The following is a 19430-nucleotide window of genomic DNA, read 5'->3' as shown; positions in this document are numbered from 1 at the left end:
TGTATTACTCAAGTGAGAAAGGACAAAAGATCAAAACATTTTTAGCTTTCTCCTTGACAATCTCATTATACCGCGCCATATATCAAATGGAAAGCGGCTCACAATTTCGTTTCTGCTTATTACAACATTCTCAGTTTTCGTTTCAGTGCTTTTAGACCTTTGTCATAGCCTCGAATGTTTTCAGTTCGGGCTCATATGATGTGGCGCCAAGTGGCAAGTGCGACCACCAAGCAGCTTGTCAAACATTACGAAGACGTTGAACAAAGCAGTCAACGTGAGGATGGATCCTTTCAGCCACAGTCGGTCTGTGAAAGAAGAAGAAGTCAAAACAATTGGAACGGGTTCAAGTGTCGAATGGGCTGCAATGGAAGATCGGCATTGTCACCTGTTTTAAGGGGCCCCCCAATTGTGACTGACAAGTCATCGAGATACACTTCACGGACGGAAGTGTCGAGTCACCGCGCAATTATACAAGCAGGTTCTTCACACCAAATTCATCCAACCAAGTAATTCCCCAATCCGATTTCACAGAATTGGAATAGAATTGCCCAAAAAGTCTGTAAACGTTATGGATTGAATTAATCCATTCGTGCAATTTAGCGCCGGAGTCACAACTACGCAAAGAGTCAAAGGCTGTGATGGCGAGTGACAGTACTCGAACTGAGCACAAATATTTAGGCATACTGGGACTGCAAGAAGAAGACCCCAGGTAAGTATACAGAGACCCAAATCCTGGAAGGCTTACAGCCCTCTAATGACACTATTAGGAGTGATTTGTGGCTGAAAGACCACAGGGAAACATGAGCATGAGACCTGCCATTGGCAAAGACAAATTGCAGATATCACAGTCATGGCAGTGGGTGGAGGGTTGAAGTGAGGTGTTAGCTTTCCACTGCGGAGATGTGGAAGTATGCACAACAAGAAGCGTTTGTTTTCCGGAATTAAGGTTCGGGGTTTATTTTGTGGGACAATGAAGTCATCCTTGCTCCATTTGAGTGAACATTTAGGAACAATGTCCCCTAACCCGTGCATGTCTTTTCTCTTGTTGTGTTTCTTGCAGCTATGTGGTTAACATGGGTTTGATTGACAAGCTGTATGGGTGCTTTTTATCCATCCAAAGCCCTGTGGATGAGCACCCCAAGATGTCTGCTTTCCTCCAGCAAGCCTCAGCTTTGTTGTACAGCATGTGTAAGCTGTGCTTTGTCGTAACTGGACGGTAAGCATGTCCGTATCTCTGGCAGACACATCACATTTCATTTCCAATGACCAAGAGTCGAGTGTCTTCTCAATTCTTGGTCACTTAAGAATGACTCCCGTGGTTCCTAAAACAAAGACGGTTGGTTCCTCTGTAATCAGCCGGCGGATCGTTTCCTCCAGCCAGCTAACTAAGCTGTCGTTACTGCCGATAGAGATAGGCATCTACTTGACCCAGCTCTCTGTCACTCACCATAAACCTTAGCTTGCAGCTTGGGGGGAGCCCACCCACATGTGCTACGGTGACCTCCCCTAAAGAGAGGTTCAGTGGTGCTGCTGACAGAGGCTAAGCATACAGTCACACCAATGCACGTCAGCGCCAAAGTTCTTCTCTTGAAAGCAACATTGTCCACAGGAGCCGGGGTGAGCTTTGATGTTACCGGGAATTAACTTAATGCATTTTGTGATGCCAAATATTGATATCAAATAGCATTATTAACTTAAGATTTTTTCCATGACTGCCTCGCCTCAGTGACAAGGAACAGAATGTTCATGTCGTTAACAGGTGTGAGAAGATTAAAAGTACATCAGTCATTTTTTTTCCCACAAGATAGTAGAACACAAACAGTAGTTCCTATCGAGACGTGATTGAGAGCGTAGAAAACATATGCTGTGGCACCCAAGTTTAACAAAGCTTAGAGAAATAGATACGTAGCTTTTAACTATATTTTATATATTTGTTTTAATTACTTTTTTTTTTTGCTGTGCTGCAATGTCATGGGTACTCGCTTCAGGGAGAAAAAAAATAAATCCTGCTTTCCCAATGTACCTCATTGATTCACCATTATAGAATCCAACAGGCTTGGCTGTGCCACCACTGCGTCATGTAAGAGAATGTTCAGTGGCCATTTAGAATATTTGGCCCATGCCATTTGCTGTGTCTGGGGATTATAATGGCATTCGGAGGCCGTGTTCTAGCGTAGCAGCATATTTCACACAGGGTCTGTTGGCTAACATCAAGTATCAGCACGCACTGTGGGTTCTTGCCAGAGGTCACACACCCTCCACTGTGCATGACTGCAGATCATGGCGGCTGCCGTAGAGACCTTTTTGCAGTAATAACTTGAGGTGGTCAGAAAGTGCCGCCTAATTTGTAGGCATTTTGTTTTATTTATAAATAAATAAATAGTGCTTCACTGATGTGTCTGTGTGAAAATAACCTAAAAAATGCTTCTCATAATTATGAAGTTGCTCCTCAAAGGAAGTCAGTCAGTGAGTTGCAAACCTGCTCCGCAAATAAAAGAAAATGGGTTGAGCCTTGCAGTCTGTGGTTCTTCTTGGTCCATCCTGTAGTTTGTAACCTGCAAAAAAAAAAAAAGGTACATGGCTCTGAAAATAGGGGTGGCATGCATTTGATTGAAAACTTATCACCAAGTTGGGCAGCTCAGTATGTGCTGTTATTTTGATACTGTAGCCATATGCGCATTAGGTTTTGTCCTTTCAACGAGCTGTAAATGGGGGTGACCCGGGAGATCCAGTTTGATCTTAATTAGTCTATCTTCATTAGTCTTGCTTTCTGTTATCGACCAAGTATTTCCCGTCTCCTCCTCCTCAGTGGGTCCACTATATTTGACAACAAACGTCAGGACCCAACTGGGCTAACGGCCCTGCTGCAATCGACAGACCTAGTGGGAGTGGTGCACACGCTCTATTCCATCCTGCTGCACAGCTTCTCGCCGGAGTCCTCCTCTCAGAGTCAGGAACCGTACAGCCCAGGGGTTATCCAGGTGGCTTTGCAAGGCATCCGCTTCCTCAACAGTTTTGCCCTGCTTGACCTCTCGCCCTTCCAGGTATCCACAATGATGGTAGAGTTTGCCATTAACAAAGAAACTATTCGTTGCGCGTGTCATTGCTATCAAAAAAGGAAACTGTTGCTTAATTTTTGTGTATTGTGCTTAGATTCTATAAAATTCTGGAGTTGAAGAAAGCGTCATGCCCTCACCTAACTCAATAATCATGAAAAACAATCTCCATGCGTTTAACCACAGAAATAGACAACCACAAATATTTATCCTTCCCTGATCAAATAAATCTTTAAATTTGATACGATTGACGCTGTCTCCCGTCTTGATGTCTGTTAGAAGTGGAGTTTCTCTCCTCGGGACGAAAGCGACTTGTGGACATAAACACGGATGACCTCTGACCTGGGGACTGTTGTCAGGATTGATTAGATCCCGGTGTGTCATCGGTTGGGAGTAGCACAAGTGGATTAGCACTGTAAGCAGGGCCGTACACTACACAGCCACAGGAGGAGAAGGCGACAGCATCATTGTGCAGAGAAGGCTGGTATTGTACTTGAACGGAGTCTTTTTAACTCGGGGATCCTCAGCTTACCTGTATTATTGTGTCACAGAAAGCAATTTTTTAACAGACCAGTTTTGAAAGAAAAATAGACACATTTTAACAAAACAGCACGCATAACGCCAAATGTAGTTTATTGTCAAGTTAAAGCCCTGGCCTGTTTCTCTTTAATGATTTGGTCCCATCTTCGGGCATTTAGTGACAATGACACTCAAGTGTATTACAGTACTTATGTCCAGGCTACTGAGTATTTTTTTCGCCATCTTTCCGTAAAATCCTGCTTCACAAAGATCAGGTGTTGGAAATGGAGGCAAGATATCAAGTGCTTTTTTGTGCGGTTTTGAAGGCTTTATTGGCATATTTGCAAGGTTGTCAAAGCATATTAGGCAGAGCGGGTTGGTGCGTGAGAGTCACCTGTAACAAGAAACCCGCATCTTAACTAGGACCTCTAGCTCATTTTTAGGGCCTTATTTATTTTTATTTTACTGATGTATCATCATGTGACCAAGACAAATCGGTTTGACATGTACAGAGGCGTTGGCAGATGCACCTGATCTTCAAATATAAAACTTGCCTACTGTCATTTGTACACCACATTTGATCTTTTTTTTTCATGAAGCAAGCATCGGTGTGAAGCCTTCAGTGTTTAGCGTCAAAGGTATACTGTGTATGGACTTTGCAGTGCTCAAACTCTTGAGTGGAGTTGTGATGATCTTTTGGTGCTCCGTCACACTGACATGTTTGATAAATACTGTCAGCCAACCGCTCCTCTCATCTCATTCCGCTGTTGGTTTTGCGATGTTTTATGGCACATGGGCTTGCTTGCACTCTTTCTACCAAGCGCGTTCCCACGAGCAACCCATATAAAATATTTTATTACTTTGCTTTATTTCTTTGAGAGCTTTGTAATCTTTGTCGCAGGCAATTCATGTTCAAGTGAGTGTGTCGCTCACTAACACTGCTTGCCATGTCCCAGACTGTTCTAGGAGCCGAGGGCTTGTCGCTCGCGTTCCGCCACATCGTCAGCTCGTTGTTGTGGTACTGTACCCAGCATTCGGCCGAAGAGCTGCTCCACGAAGTCATCATCTGTGTCGGATACTTTACTGTCAATCACCCGGACAACCAGGTAAATGAGCTCTAGAACATATATCTGCATTTACCTCCCAACAACACAATTATGACCACCTGCACAACCAATGAGATCCAAGACCAGCTCCACCAAAAATTCCGCCCGTACAAATTTGGTTTGATTGAGTTTATTATTTTGGGTGTTAGTGTGCAGAGCTGCACTATTGCGCTATATCCCGCAGAGAGCCGTTCCTAATTATTTGCTCATTTGGCTTCCAAGTCCATATATAAATATTTGTCTTGTATTGGATCTGGTATTGTGCAAGTGACTACAATATAGTGGTTAGTGTTGTACATATTAAGTATACAATAATTGGAAAAAAAATACATTTTTGAGCAACTTGTTGAAATTAATTGAAGATAGACGCTTTAATAAGACAAATGACCATGGAAATTTTTACTGAACGTATTTGTGTGCTTTGTAAGTGGTGGCTACCGGTAATTTACTTTCAATCATTCACTTGAAAGATGTTACTGTCTGATATTAGAAGACAACAAATTGTAAAATATATGTAACTAGGAGATTTTTATTTGCCTTAAAGCATTTTCTTTTTTTTTTTCAGAAATGCAACATGATACAATAAGTAGGTTAGATTAACTGGCTCATTGCTTGGCTATAATTAGATGACTGATTATGTAGTATTCCTCAAGCAAGTAGATATATTTTACCTGTTACCAAAAGCACCTGTTTTCAGACTCATTTCAATGCAAACACCTTACCTGTAGCATGCGTGTTGCCTGCTGCCCCACCGAGAGAACCCATCCATCCCACTCACTCCTGTAGTGGCCCAGACAGCATACACAACTCCGCTTTCAATCCACTTACGAGACAGCGATGTGCACGGGCAGATCTGGCTGCTGTGTAATTGGCTGTCATGCATGGCCCGTCTACCCGCCTCCTGATCAGCTACACTTGGCTGCCCTCTGATTGCGTTAAATCTGACTCTCGCAGACAGCAGCCTCTAACCTCTGACACTTCATTGATGTCCTGCTAGCAATTTATAGGATGATTACTGATTCTAATTAGCCAGATCTTTCACTTGGAATTAAAGCAATCCCCCAACACTGTACAAGACTCAGGGTTTCCTGTGATCTTATCCCTTTTAATTATTGTAATGTACGGAATCTGAGAGCCAATTTGCATTTCATATTCAATCGTCGAATGAGGGGCTATGATTAAATAATGTGACTGACAGGTTATTTGTCTCTGTGCGCACATAAAGTCGTTAACCTACGCAGCCATGCCTGACCCTCTTCGCTAAAGAAAAATGCATGTTTCTAATTTGGTATACAGTAATATGGTTAATGTATGATCTCTGTGAAAAGCTTATGAGAACGAATAACTTATTTGAATCTTTGGACTTTAGGTCGTTTAGTTCCCAATTTCCCACCCGGCTCGCAAACGGGGATGAGCATTTCCAGTGTTCCCGTTGTGGGAACACGTCCATTGAGTTCCGCACCGAGATGGATGACGTCTAGGAGAATATTGAGGGCAGCTTGAGGCTGAGCTTTTCTCCGGCTAATGCAAGCACTGGCACAGCACAAAAGCTGAGACCCGTGCGGTCGCCGTCGCTACTTATTCAATGTCGGCGCACCGGCTTTTGTTTATATGTGTGCTCTAGAAATGAAGCCGCTCATAAAAAGCAGAACTTTGAAGCATACGTCCTGATGCACCCCCAACCCCCACCCCTTTGCTCAAGGGGCATGAATAATTCACTTTGTCAGACAAAAAAAGCCATTGCGGGCGCAAACATATGTAGGCTTGCTCATAGGGGCCACTGAGCCATGTCGCCATATGTTGCATTGTCTGCAAGGCAGGTCTATGGAAAGCTTACGGATCAAGGCGGAGCCAAAAATATTATACAATTGCTGACGATTAAAACTGTACTTCCTCTTGTCCCGTGTAGAAATATGCACACGTAATCTCCTATCGTGATTCATTTGTGACTCTTTCACGATGATGAGCTGCGGAATCTTTGAACTGGCGGAACTGTCATTGGAAGCTGTTGACATGTTAAACCACTTGATACCAGGTTGCTTGCTTTGTGTGTAAATCTTAAGAAAACCTTTTTTGTTTGTTTACCGGCGCATGTGGAAAAATGACCACACACGCACACATAGTTCATTTCAGGTAGCATTAAAGGATTTATGAATGAGATGACATTAGATGTTTATCTTGCTGATTTTCTCTTTCCCCACGTTTCCAAAAGTCTGCGAATATGAGCAAGAATCTCATGAGCTGCAGATCTTCTTTTTGCCCAGTATCCCACACACACATCTCGAGCTGAGCTTCATCCGTGGGGTCATCCCTCTTGTCCCCGTTCCCTCAGAGGGCGTTTCCTCTGCCCTCCAGGCCTGAGCATGATCTTTAGGCCTGCGATTCCCGCTAACCTGATGTTGAAATGCTCCCTTCAGCGGCACATTACTGCCGAGACGAGCAAACCCTCGCTGCCCGCGGGGTAAATGCAACTCGCCCAGACCGTAGGGAGCCAGCGACAGGGAATGTTACTCTATCACCCGGCAAAGTAAACAAGAGGCATTCAGACGCAGACAGACACTCTCTCTCTACCGACTGGCAGGGAAGTGCCTGATTGTTCACCCAGTCTGTGATTTTTACACTCATCTTCAAGGCTAAATGCAGATCCAACCATCTTACTCAGGCTGAGGACATTTGTACCCCTGAAAATCTTTTGGAGAGCGGATGTTAGGTTTGTCTGAACTCAAAGACTGTCATCAGCATCATTCCACAGTGGGATTATCGTCGGGGTGATCTGGAATGGGATGGCAGCGTCCTCCAAGATAGTATTCGTTTTATTGAGTAAACACATGGCTCAGTGGGCTTTTTTTTCTTTTCTTCCAGACACCTGACAATTAACCCTAAAGTCAAGTTGGAGTGTCTATGTCAATGTCTGCATTGCTGGAATTCTCTTTATCTAAAGGTAGTTTACATAGGAGCTGACGCGTGTCTGGATAAACGGTCGTAAACAGTTATTTGGCCAACTTGGCTTTGTTTGTTATTGTTGGTTTTTTTTTGTTTTTTTTTGTGGCGCTGCTCTGTCATCTTATCAGTATTCTGCTACGCATTACATATACGGCTCTTGTTCCTGTGGAGTTGATAGGAGGCTGTCCAGACACATGAAGATAGATAAAGATTTTCTTTTTTTTTTTTTTTTTTTTTTTTTTTTTTTTTTTTGGATTTCACAAACTGCTCATCAGATTCCAGAGACCGTGCGCATGTAACATAGACATGGCCGCTCATTGATGCATCCACACGACAGGGCACAAAGTCAAGTATATCAACAATGAAAGCGCAATAGTTTGATAGACGTTTTAAATTTTGATTGACGCTGTTCATAGAATTTATTTGGCAGATGGTGATTGCAGTTGCAGTGTACATGTTTAACTTAGTTTCCACTTCCACACTTCTTCCCCCAAGAAGTCTGTGTGCGTTCCAGAACGTTAACTTTACACACTCTTTGTTGTCATTGTGGACAGTGAGGAAGTTATGTCATGGAAGCGTCATAAAAAGCAACGCTGTTTTAAAAATGCCAGGTCTCAGAGCAGCAAAGCCGTTTAGTTTGGGGCGGGGGGGGGGGGGGTGTTTCCCCACAGTCAGCGTTTTCACCTGTGCCAGATAATGTCAGGCTTCACTCTGCGGCTACTCGGAGTCAGATGGGAAAAGGAACCTCAAAGTTTAGTACTGTATCTGATTCACAGTGGATTCCCCTCGGAAATAAAACTGTCACCCTCATAACTTCAAACCCTCTCAACTGTCATTCAAGTGTAAAACGAGTTCACCACTGTTAAGAAAACTATAAAACGTTCAGTTTTAATATTAGTTACAAATTATCAAGACATAATGTGAAGGTGAATGGATGTCTATTTGCGCTTTTCCCTTATTCACATTCTTGTCACACAAGTGTGAAAAGATTTTAGGAACCCTAAAATCTAAAACCAAAATAACCCTACCTTTGATCCGTGCTCCACACTGACGTTCCTCTCTACATCCTCAGCTCCAGCAGCCATCCAGCTAGCCACACCAACGCGGACGGTCCTACAGCGCCGACGTCTGCGCTATACAAAACGGGGCTGTAAAAAAAAAAAGGCTGCCCATTACAGGCACCAAAAAAACAAGTGCCCCGGAGACTATCCAGCGGCGACACCCGAATAGCACCGACATTCCTCCCCATCAAAATCAGTGCTGGTACACGCGTGCTGCCGACACGGCGAAAGCATCAAACACAATTTTTTTCTCCTTGGACAAACGTCGTGGCCAAAATGCTGAAAACAGTCCAAATGAAGGACAACCAAACACCATATCACAAAAATAAGACCAAAACGCAAAAAAAAAAAAAAAAGCGTAGCGTTTTCTCGCAGACAGCTGCTAACTACGGCACCTTCTTGATCAACATTTCTTATTTGTTTTTTTATTTTCTTTATAATTGTGGCAGAACATTAACAGTGACGTGCACAGTAATTCTATTGGACCAACAATATTATGTTTCTCTTAAATTCCTTGTTAGTAGCGTCAAGCTAGGCATTTTCAATCCTTTATTTCCACTGATTTGATTTGAGCTGAGGCCTTGATGATCGTACGGATACTTTTCTACCTTCGGTTTTCTCAAATGCAGTGGCTGTAAACGTGATCACCTGATGTACTTACTTATTGCTGATGCATCATCAGGAGTGTTCGGTGTCTTTGCCAAGCATATTCAAACAGTCACGGGGGGGACTGAGGATTGAACCCACAACTGTGATATTTGGAGAAGACCACAAAGCTAAAGCCCGATGCAGGATGGCGGTTCGAACTCCAAAATTGGATGCAACTTGACACACATTTTTAGTCAGTTTCTATGTCCCCGGCGGGGTCATTCACCTTTCAAGTTTCCGTTTCACTTTGCCCTGCTTTGAGCATGGGCCTCGCGCTTGGCCGTGGAGCTGAGCTCCCTCTAATGTTGCCAATTTGTCTTTGGGCAGCGTTCCAGCTTGCAATTTCGGATTGAGTGAAAAGTATCACAAATACAGCAAAAATACACACACTAAAAATATGCGGCACTGCTTCTGAACACACCCGAAAGCTTTTTCCCCCCCCCATTAGTGGATGAATTTGACCAGTGGGTCGTACATTCCTTGGTGAAAACGTTTTATTGAATTAGAGAAGTTGGGATTGAACCTTTTCATAATTCACCGCACTCCTCGTGTCCATTCTTTAGCCCTGTACACACCAAACCAGGCAGACTTGGATTCCATCTACAATATCCTACATTTCTGCAGCCATTTTTGCAAAAATCAAGCCTTTAAAATATGACCTACTCTATGGTAATTTAATTTTTTTTAAATTGAAGCTAAAAGTCTACATTTTTATTTCACATGAATTCCTAAACACACTGCCCTTGGCCAAATCGTTCTGGATGGAACCGTCCGTACCTTATGACATAAACCGAACTTCCCAAATTTACAATGGGCACCGTCAACTGTGACGCGCTCCTCATATCAGACAGGACACTTGTTATGACACCTTTTGGGGTATTGACGCGTCCTGCCGCTGCTTCTGTAAACAAGCGGCGATAAGGAAAAGACTGTTCTTTGTCTCTTTGAATGTGTCCGCAGAGGGCAAGCCCTGAGACGCTTCACCATGAGCCGATAAATGTGATGAATTAGCACTTTGTTTATGCTTCTGCTCAAACTGGCCACGCACTATCAAAGGAGCAGCGTATTTTTTTCCAGTCTTGTAAATCAGAGTGAATTTATGACACGGTGACCGGATGTTGCGCCTCAAATCCCCCCCACCTGTACTAATGCCACTGCATTGTGTTCTGTCAGTCTGGGTTTTTTACCCTGCCTGACCTCCACCATCAACCTCTACCCAGCCACCCCGCAGTCGTCTGTGCGTACGTTCCTCCACCCCCCTCCTCCCCCCCAAATAGCATCTTGTAAAATCAGGAACATTCTTTTAAAACGGACACTAAAAGCATTTATTTAGATCAGGGCTGGGCAAGCTTTTGTGCTCAAGGCCCACATTGGATTTTTTAAACGGGCAGATGGCTGGGGCGTTCAAAGATGCAGTTAAGAAACAAAAAAAAGGCAAAACAAGTTCAAATTTGGGCTACAGTTCTCATGTTGGTTTTATTTCTATAGTTAATGTCATGATAATCCATTTCAGTAGGCTCGGGCTTTTATGCTATCAAAACAGCACGGCGTGGTACAGAGCTCAAGATAAAGATTGGTGGCTGAATCTCAGACCGTCACTTTGATTCGGAGTAAGAGAAATGCCAACACGTTGGAAGTTTGGGCACCTCAGAGTGTGCATATGTGCAGTTTGAGTGTCGCAGTCGTGAGAAATGTTCATGGAGTGAATAGCGAAGCACATGCAAAAAAAAGAAAAAAAACTGCTGTTCAACTCAAGCCATGAATTGAGTCAGTGTCGCTCACCATCAAGTAATTTAGTATTTTCTCACGAGAAACCTTTTTTAGTCAGAAACTGGTCTCTTGGGTGAAACCAACCCACCTACTGCTGATTTACGAAAGAACGGAAAAAGTGAGAATATGGGGGACTCAACTTGTAAATTCTGCTCGGGTTTTTTTCTGAGAATGCAATCAACATGTTCATCGCAGTTGACCATACCTCTGCCTATTTAGGTCATTAATAAAAATATTGGTTTTCATATTGGGAGCAAGAGTATAAAGTCGTCAGAAAAAAATAAATACTCAAAGTAGAGATACCTGACAAATTCACTTGGAGAGCTTTTGTACTTGTTTACTTCCTCCACCCCCCCCCCCCCCCCCCCGCGCGTGTGTTGCAGGTGATCGTGCAGTCTGGCCGCCAGCCCAGCGTGCTGCAGAAACTGTGCCAGCTGCCGTTCCAATATTTCAGCCACCCTCGCCTCATCCGCGTGCTCTTCCCCTCGCTCATTTCGGCGTGCTACAACAACGGGCCCAACAAGGTCATCCTGCAGCAAGAGATGAGCTGCGTCCTGCTCGCCACTTTCATTCAGGTAAAACTCGCAATTTTTGGGAAAGATTTGATGACTTGCTGCAAGTAACCTCAAGTGCCATCAAAAAAAAAAAAAAAAACGTCCCTCAGCCGTTTTAAGGAGGTGCTCCACGCCAGTGCTTGATTTAAAAGCTCTGGTCAATGTGTAACAAAGAGGCGCTTTTCACCAAGACGAATGGCTTCCTCGGCCAGTGGATTTCGGCTGCCGCTGCTGCTTGGATTCCCAGTAAACACCTTGTCTCCTTTATCTTCCTCTGCCAACACTCGGCCAAGCACCGCTGTTTGGACGACGGTTTGCCCCGCCATTCACCAGGAGACAAGCTATTGTTATTGCTTTCAGACAAAGCCACAATGCATGCCGTCTCATTGTCGCGTTCTACTTACTATGCAGACAAAAGTCTTGGGACACCTGGTGATTAGCTCGTGGTAGAACCAAACGCAGCTGAATTTGACTATCGCTCAACAGATTACAGTAGGCAACGCGTCGCCGCATATCTACTCCGCGCTGCAACGGGAAAGTGTGACCTTGAATCAGGTTTTGAGGCTTCACGTGCGCTATATTGCATCACTTTTATTGAACCACAAAAACATGGTGTGGTTGTCAATGGAGAGGCAAACGCCTACAGAGAACTGGTGCAAATAAGAATGGAGGAGATTTTGAAAAGCTTGTGGCATTGTTTGATTGTCCCATTTCCTGATTGCGCCCGCACTTTTCGGCAACAGAGATTGGGTGTAATTGGACACCATAAATTATTTATAGGTCTCGTGTAAATCATCACTATCGCGTAGAAAACACCTTTGTCCAAACTGGATCGATTTTTTTTTATGTCCAGTATAATAATCTGCTATTGTTTATTGTAATACAGATTAATTTGTTGTTTGTCAAAAAATATGTGGGATGACAACCTTAAATATAATCGTATTTTACATCATAATCACAATATTGACTGAAAAAAATGTGTTGCAGTTCATTGTTTTTCGTTTTTTTTTTTTTAAATTGTTCAGCACTACTCCCATCATATGGATCAGTCCACACATTGATCTGCAATTTTTGACAAATTATTGACCAAATTGTCTTCATAATGTTGGAATTATACATCTGTTGCCTGTCTTCATTCAGATCAAAAAAGATTTAAGGCAAGACTCTGTGATTAATTAAGTGATGAAGTCTGTCCTGATATATTTGTCCGTATTTCGCTTCATGCGCCACTGTGAATTCAACTTGAAAAAAGTAGATTCTTGTAAATTGCACAAATCATTGCTAATGTTGACTTCTGCATTAACCTACAGGATTGTTCTTCAAATGAGAAACAATACGACAGTAAAACAAAGCCGAATGGTAAGTGTCACACAGGCAACACTTTTGACTTCATTCGACAGTTCTTTTCTGATGGAATGGCGAACCCGCTATTGGAGTCATAATTACAGTTGATATGAAAAATACTTCAGTGTCACAAACGTGAAACAATCAATGAAAAAGCTAAGCACGACGGAAACGAAGCACACCGTACCGCCTTGATCCTCGTTATGTCGTTGCCATCGTAAAGCGAGGACCCCCGGGAGGGTTCGCTTGTGAACAGTGTCTCACCCACTCCGGTACATTATTTGTGTGTGTGTCTCCCACATGCAGCATCACTTGAGCAGTTGGATTACTGCGAGTTGCCCAACCGCTTCCCTCGAGACCAGTGGGACTCGGCGCTGCAGTTTTTCCTCAAAAAGCAGGACGAGTGACAGACTGCCACCTTAAAGAAAAGCACCATCGACTCTCTGACCTGAAGCTGATCTGACAAAAAACCTTTCAAATGTTAAGAAAAAAAAAGTGAAAGCCTTGTTCTGTGTTGCTGCACCTGCTGCGAAAGCAGACTGGTGTGGATGAGGAATTTGCACCAAATAGCTTGTTTGTTTAAGAGCAACAAAAGTTTGTTTCTGTTCTGGGAACGTACATTTATTTATTTATTACATTTGTCCTATTTTGTACTCATCTTATGCCAGTCATGACATCCACTACTTCCAAACGTGTTCACAATGTTTTTTTCTGACTGGCACCTTTTTCGGTTTCTTCCTTAAGAAGGCAAAACGCTAATTTAATCGTAGATTACTGTCAACGCACAGGTTAAAAATTATAATGTATCCTTATAGTTTCTATTCATGTATGTAATAAAAGTTCATTTTGCTCAATTGCCGTTGTTTGTTTTGCTCACCATAAATTTGATCAGTCTGTCAAAACATTGTGGTTTGAGTTAAATGAACACTGTTTTACAATTTGTCATCAATTATGAAAGTAAACTTATCTAGATTTATTTATGTGACACCCCAATTTCAAATCTGCCCTCGTTTTTCTCTCTACCACACCAGGCTCAAAATAATATTGTAACAATAACGCATGCAATATAGCAATATATTTCAAAGGGGAACCGAGAAAACAAGTGTTAAAAATATCTTAAACCTGTTGTGTTATAGAGGAAAGAAAATTAGCGGGTTTTTTTTATCAGCATCAAAATTATGTTTGGGGAACATCCATCTCTAATTAAAATTTGCTTTTGTAGATCATTTACAGTTCAATTACAGCTGCAGATGGTATTTTGCACAGAAAATGACAATTTGGATACAACTGCAGTTGTTTCCTTGCTTCACTTCTCCACTTGTGAGGTAAGACCCAAATTTACAAGTTGGAAAATCTAACTCATTAAATTGGAAATAATACTTGGGGGAAATTGATTTCCCCATTTAATGTGTTTACAATCATGTCCTTAAGCCTTTCTTTTACAAGTTGCATCCCCGTTCACTACAAGCTGATCGTTACGTGCGCCGACCCCTCAATGAGTGTCCGTTTCCTGGCACTGATAAAGCGGATCCTCCCAAACAAATTGTGAAGGTGTCTTGTGTCAAGCCCGGCTTGACCCGCTTGCTCCCTCTTGTCCAGCGGCTATTTGCCGTGCGGCATTCCTACTGGAAGGAAAATAAACTCTGGACACGCCAAGATACGTCCTCGAGCGGTGTGGAGTACCCCCCACCTCTTCTTAAACTAGCACTCCACACCCCCACCCCCATCGACCCCGTATGTTGCGGCCCCTGTTAGTGGACCCTTGGCAGGTGATGCCAGATACAGATAAGACTGTCGTCTGTCTGGACTGTCGCCATTTGGAATCAAGACAAAAGAATTTCAAGGACATAAGGTGATTTTTTTAAACATAAGGTGATTTTTTTAAAATCCTAATTTATGTAAGAATAAAAATGGAATCCTTTTTTTACCTATTTAGTTTTTACTTATTTTCACCAATACTTTTGTATTTGATAACTAACTTGTTCCGAGGCCTCCATAAAATATTTTTTACGATTTCATTACTTTGAGGGTTTTTTTGGGGGGGAGGGGTGTCTTCTTGTATAGCACTGAAGCAGTTAGTCCGTCTAATTTGACAAATGCCATATACTGTAAATTGCATTTAGGCTATTACTCGTTATTTGAAGTATTCTCCAAGCTGAATAGACAAATTAACATGCAAATAAACAATGACTTGGACCATCGTTTTATTGGTAAGATTGGCTATGTCGTAATAACAATAAATAATAATAACTTATTTCACCGCGCAGATAACAGAGCGACGCCGTGCACATCCACACCTTGTTGTATACTGGCTTCCTCTGAGATACTCTGATTAATGTTTGTCCACACGTTCGAGTCCCACAAGGCGTATCCGCTTCCGTAATGCCCTTGAGCACCCCCAAAAAGTAGGGATGGTTGAGTATCTTCTCGAGTAAATCCAGCAGCAGCATCTTATGATTGTTTTGTTCTCGATGAAGTCTTTAATTGTGTTTTGGCGTCCCGTGACCGAGCTCCTCACGTGTCCACCGGACTCGGTACCATGCTGTTCGGCGTATCCGGAAGCTGAGACGACAGTGAGGTGACGTCACTGGCCGAAGAGTTCCCCAACGAGCCCGACTCGGAAAAAGACATCTGAAACAACAGGTCGTTGTATTAGTTTTTCCCTTTTAAAATATCAAGCTGAAGATTATTCACTTTGATTAGCTAACGAATAATAACAGGGAAAATATCATAAAGTCATAGACTACATCAAGGTGTGCTTATTTTCAGAATAAATAAACATTCAAATAAATATCGGTGCTCTTGATATTTTGCAGTAGTTTTAGACAGTTATTTTAAGGCATAACTAAAAAAATTTTTTTAATTTAAGTTGCACGAGCCTATCTATGTATCTATGCATAGCCTGATTTACATCATGAATAATCGTATATTCAGGTCCAGCCCTCTTTATTATTATTATTATTGTCATTATTTTGTATATAATTATACAAATAACGTTGTCGTGACTGCTAAGTCTCTATCGTCATGGTATGCAGTGACTTTAATGCTTAAGGCGCTGTTTTTATTATTTTGGTTATATTGGACACATGCGAATGACACAAGATTATAGAAATCCTTATTGAAAATGGCAAAAAAAAAGGCATTTACACAACAATTTCTTCATTATTTTGGTTGTAGTTTGTAGTGATGTACAAAAGCACTATAGGCTGTTTCTCCTATTTTCTTAGTGACTTCGTGCATTGGATAAAATCTTATTAACATGCTGCTCAATTTTTATTCAAATGCGCGCAATTGACGATATGCATATCGCTGTAGTTTGCAGGAGGTTATCAAATGTTGGTTCCCCCCCCCCGCAAAAAGCTCAGTATAACTCTCTGGTTAATTATTACCTCTATGACGCTGTCAAACCGCTCTGTCCTGGATGGCATCGGGGTACCTAATAAAGTGTCTCCGTGCGTGCACGTGGTGTGCTCTCCCCGTTGTGTTTCTCACCAGTTGTTGGAAGGTGGGCTGGTCCAGGTCGCTCTGCAGGGCGAAGTCACTGAGGCTCTTCCATGGTGGTTGGTAGGTTTGCACCTCCACGGAGTTTCCCTGCACGGTGCTATCGTGGCGGATGGGACTGCCTGCCACCAGCGGCGTTCCTGTCAGGCCCTGCAGGTTCTACATGCAATAATGTACGTTCACAAGTCCGTGAAGAAGCTCCTAAAATATACCATTTATAGCCCATTTATAGTAATAAAAAAAAATCGAATGTCATTTTTGCGTCGACGTTAGGATAGTTAAAATTATATTTAACTGGACAGCATATTTTAGTGACATACTGTAATGTGCTCATATACAGTACAGTAAATAAAATAATATGTATAAGAAAATGCAGTATAGATACCCAGAGGAGAAATTCAAATGGTACAGCACACTCACACTAAATTGTGAAAAAGAACAAACACAAATATATAAGGGAAAAATGAGACTTTTTATCGATGAAAAGGCAATTCTTTTTACTCATTTAATCCATTTCAAATATTATTCATCACGTTGTTTTCCTGAACTAAAGAATTAATATTGATTCATTTAGATGCTCGTTCTTGTTTCAAGCTGAAATCAATACGCGCGAGGGCTGCACTATATTGGGAAACCGTGATAATGTGACATCAGTGTTGAATACTGCGACATCAATATTGGATATTTAACATATGTACCAAAAGAAATGACATTGTTATTGTGATGTAAAAATAAATATTATTTTTTTATGCAGGCAAAATAAGCAGGCTCAAAGTATGCTCTGATAATGAAATGTAATGACTTATATATATTTTTAATAGGTGTGCATTTTTAATGTTATTTAGTTTTAGTAATGCCCCATACATACTGTTCACCTTTTGGTTGGCGATGCACATTTAAGGTTGCATCTGGTTGGTCAAAGTCAGATAAAAAATATACATTTCCATATGAAACGTTGTTGCACGGGCCATCTTTTGACGATGACATTTTTTTTCGATAGGCAGCGCAAAATTTTAATTCCAAACCGCATTCATTTCAACTAAAATTAAAGGCGGCAAACTGACCGTTTTGTCGCAGTGTTGCTGCTGCTGCAGCTGCTTCATCAGAATGGACTTCTTCTTGTCTTTGCAGCGTTTGTTCTGGAACCAGACCCGGATCACTCTGGGGCTTAGGCCGGTCATCTCCACCAGCTGCTCCTTCATCAGGGCGTCAGGCCTCGGGTTGGCGTTGTAGCAAGTCCGCAACGTGTGCAGCTGCTTCTCGTTCAGCACCGTCCGGACCCGGGTGGTCTTCTCGGACTGCTTGTGGCCGTGGTTCCGGTGATGAGGTGGGTGCCGAACGGAGACTGGGTCTGAAGGAAGAAAAATTCTATCAACAAAAAGCAGGCGACACACGGGGAAAAATATGATATCGAACTATCAAAATTAAATGGTGACCTTTTTCAAGCAAGTTACGTTTTATAATTTTACCAACCGACATGTAAAGCTGCAGTGTTGTGCATGTTAACGAATATAATAATAATAATAATAATAATAATAATACCAGAGATGTGCAGGGGTCTGGAGTGAATGTTCCCGGGGCTCAGCGGGCTATCGGCGGAGGTTCTATCCAGCAACAGTGCATGGTCGGCTCGACACAGTAGCTCGCCGTCCCGCACCGAAAACTCGTCCCCGGGCAGGAGGTGTCGACTGCACACGGAGCACCGGAAACACTCCATGTGATACACACTTTGCCGGGCTCTCATCACCAAGTCACTGCTGCAGAAGCCCGTCTTGCATTTTGCACATTTGATCCCAAATAACCTAAAAATGACGTCACCTATATCAGTCAAGTTTTTATTTTTGGAAGCAGCCAAACACGCATCGAGCTTACAGGTGCATAAAGAAAAGAAGAAGAAGATCAAATCCTTACCTGACATAATCTCTTTTACAATAAGTCTTTCCTTCTCGGACGAAGCAAGTGCAGCTCTCGTCCAGGTACTGGCTGCACTCCGCGCACTTGAGGCAGGCTGCATGCCACTCCAGGTCCGGGGACACCCTCATGATGTACTGGTCTTGTATCGGGCTCCCGCAGCCCACGCACATTGCAATTCCTGATTTCTCTGCACGGAGGTGACACGTGGATTGAGATAATATGCATCCATTCATGAGCCACACAGCATCATCTCAGTTTCATCACTTTTGAGGAACGTCTCCAGAATTAATTAAATGACTCATCATGGTTAAAAAACGAAATCACCTCGTGCAAATCGTAACAATTTCTGATTCATTTACAGTTGCAGATTTTGAGACGCTTCTTCAAGAACAAGAAAAAAAAATCAGTCCGCATGACCAAAAAGACAAGACTGCAAGTCTTACTTTTGGAAAGATCCCCCATATCATCCAAGAAAGAGGCATCGAACAGGATGTCCACCATACGGGAGGAAGAGAGCGTCCCGTCCCCTGGCTGGATCCTTCAACTTGTGTTGGCCGCAAGAGAGGAGGGCACAAAACAAAGCTCCCCCAACCTGTGACGTCGCAGACATGGGACCTGTGCGTACACACAGAAGGGGGCCAGCATGAAAATGCTACCCTCCTGGAAGCACTTTTTTTTTTAACCTTGTCAGACATGATGGGGTAACGACTTGGAGTTTTTTTTTTTAAGGAATTCCAGAGCTGACAGATGCATGTTCTTATTACATGTGTCGATATTTAGTTTGGCTCAAAATGATTGTTACTGTTTTTCATTCCATTAACTTATTATGATTTATTTATTTATTTATTTATTTATTGCTATTTTGAGCTTTTACTCATCTGAAGAAGTGAAAAAAATTTAGAAAACGTGGATTTGTATTAGTTTTTAGGACTGTTGCTAATTAATATTTTTATGTCATTTTTCATTTGGTATTTCATTATATTTTGTTTTATTATATTTATACCTGTCAAAACA

At 42.4% G+C, this 19430-nt stretch overlaps 2 protein-coding genes across 6 annotated transcripts in view; one reads left to right on the top strand and one right to left on the bottom strand.

The window, feature by feature from the left end:
• The window catches only part of scaper (S-phase cyclin A-associated protein in the ER), a 47956-nt gene extending 34101 nt beyond the window's left edge, over nucleotides 1–13855 (top strand). For all 5 annotated transcript variants that reach the window (XM_086108199.1, XM_086108200.1, XM_086108196.1 and 2 more), the window contains 6 exons: nucleotides 1061–1216; nucleotides 2810–3044; nucleotides 4532–4681; nucleotides 11487–11678; nucleotides 12968–13016; nucleotides 13308–13855. In XM_086108199.1, the coding sequence (XP_085964325.1) occupies nucleotides 1061–1216; nucleotides 2810–3044; nucleotides 4532–4681; nucleotides 11487–11678; nucleotides 12968–13016; nucleotides 13308–13408 (883 nt within the window). In that variant the 3' untranslated portion in view covers nucleotides 13409–13855. The remainder of the gene's footprint in view (nucleotides 1–1060; nucleotides 1217–2809; nucleotides 3045–4531; nucleotides 4682–11486; nucleotides 11679–12967; nucleotides 13017–13307) is intronic.
• Nucleotides 13856–15188: 1333 nt separating this feature from the next.
• Nucleotides 15189–19041, bottom strand: LOC147206468 (insulin gene enhancer protein isl-2a-like). Its single transcript, XM_086109222.1, has 6 exons — nucleotides 18860–19041; nucleotides 18414–18603; nucleotides 18045–18304; nucleotides 17567–17853; nucleotides 16494–16661; nucleotides 15189–15632 (listed from the first exon to the last, which is right to left on the bottom strand). The coding sequence occupies exons 1-6, from the start codon at nucleotides 18915–18917 to the stop codon at nucleotides 15516–15518; spliced, it is 1080 nt and encodes a 359-aa protein (XP_085965348.1). The 5' UTR covers nucleotides 18918–19041; the 3' UTR covers nucleotides 15189–15515.
• Nucleotides 19042–19430: the final 389 nt, after the last annotated feature.

This window comes from Hippocampus guttulatus, chromosome 4, assembly GCF_054856545.1.
Source record: "Hippocampus guttulatus isolate MCC_2025c chromosome 4, RoL_Hgut_1.0, whole genome shotgun sequence".
In the NCBI taxonomy this organism is placed as follows: domain Eukaryota; kingdom Metazoa; phylum Chordata; class Actinopteri; order Syngnathiformes; family Syngnathidae; genus Hippocampus; species Hippocampus guttulatus.
Note: the sequence above shows the minus strand (reverse complement) of the source record. Positions and strands in the feature narration are given on the sequence as shown.

Bases quoted from the DNA above. Each gene is read 5' to 3' on its own strand.
- LOC147206468 (XM_086109222.1), bottom strand. From the start codon at position 18,917: ATGGTGGACATCCTGTTCGATGCCTCTTTCTTGGATGATATGGGGGAT. The intron at 16,662-17,566 runs GTCAGTTTGCCG...TATTGCATGTAG, and splicing joins AGCAACACTGCGACAAAACG to AACCTGCAGGGCCTGACAGG. The intron at 15,633-16,493 runs GTGAGAAACACA...CTGTTGTTTCAG, and splicing joins AGCCCACCTTCCAACAACTG to ATGTCTTTTTCCGAGTCGGG.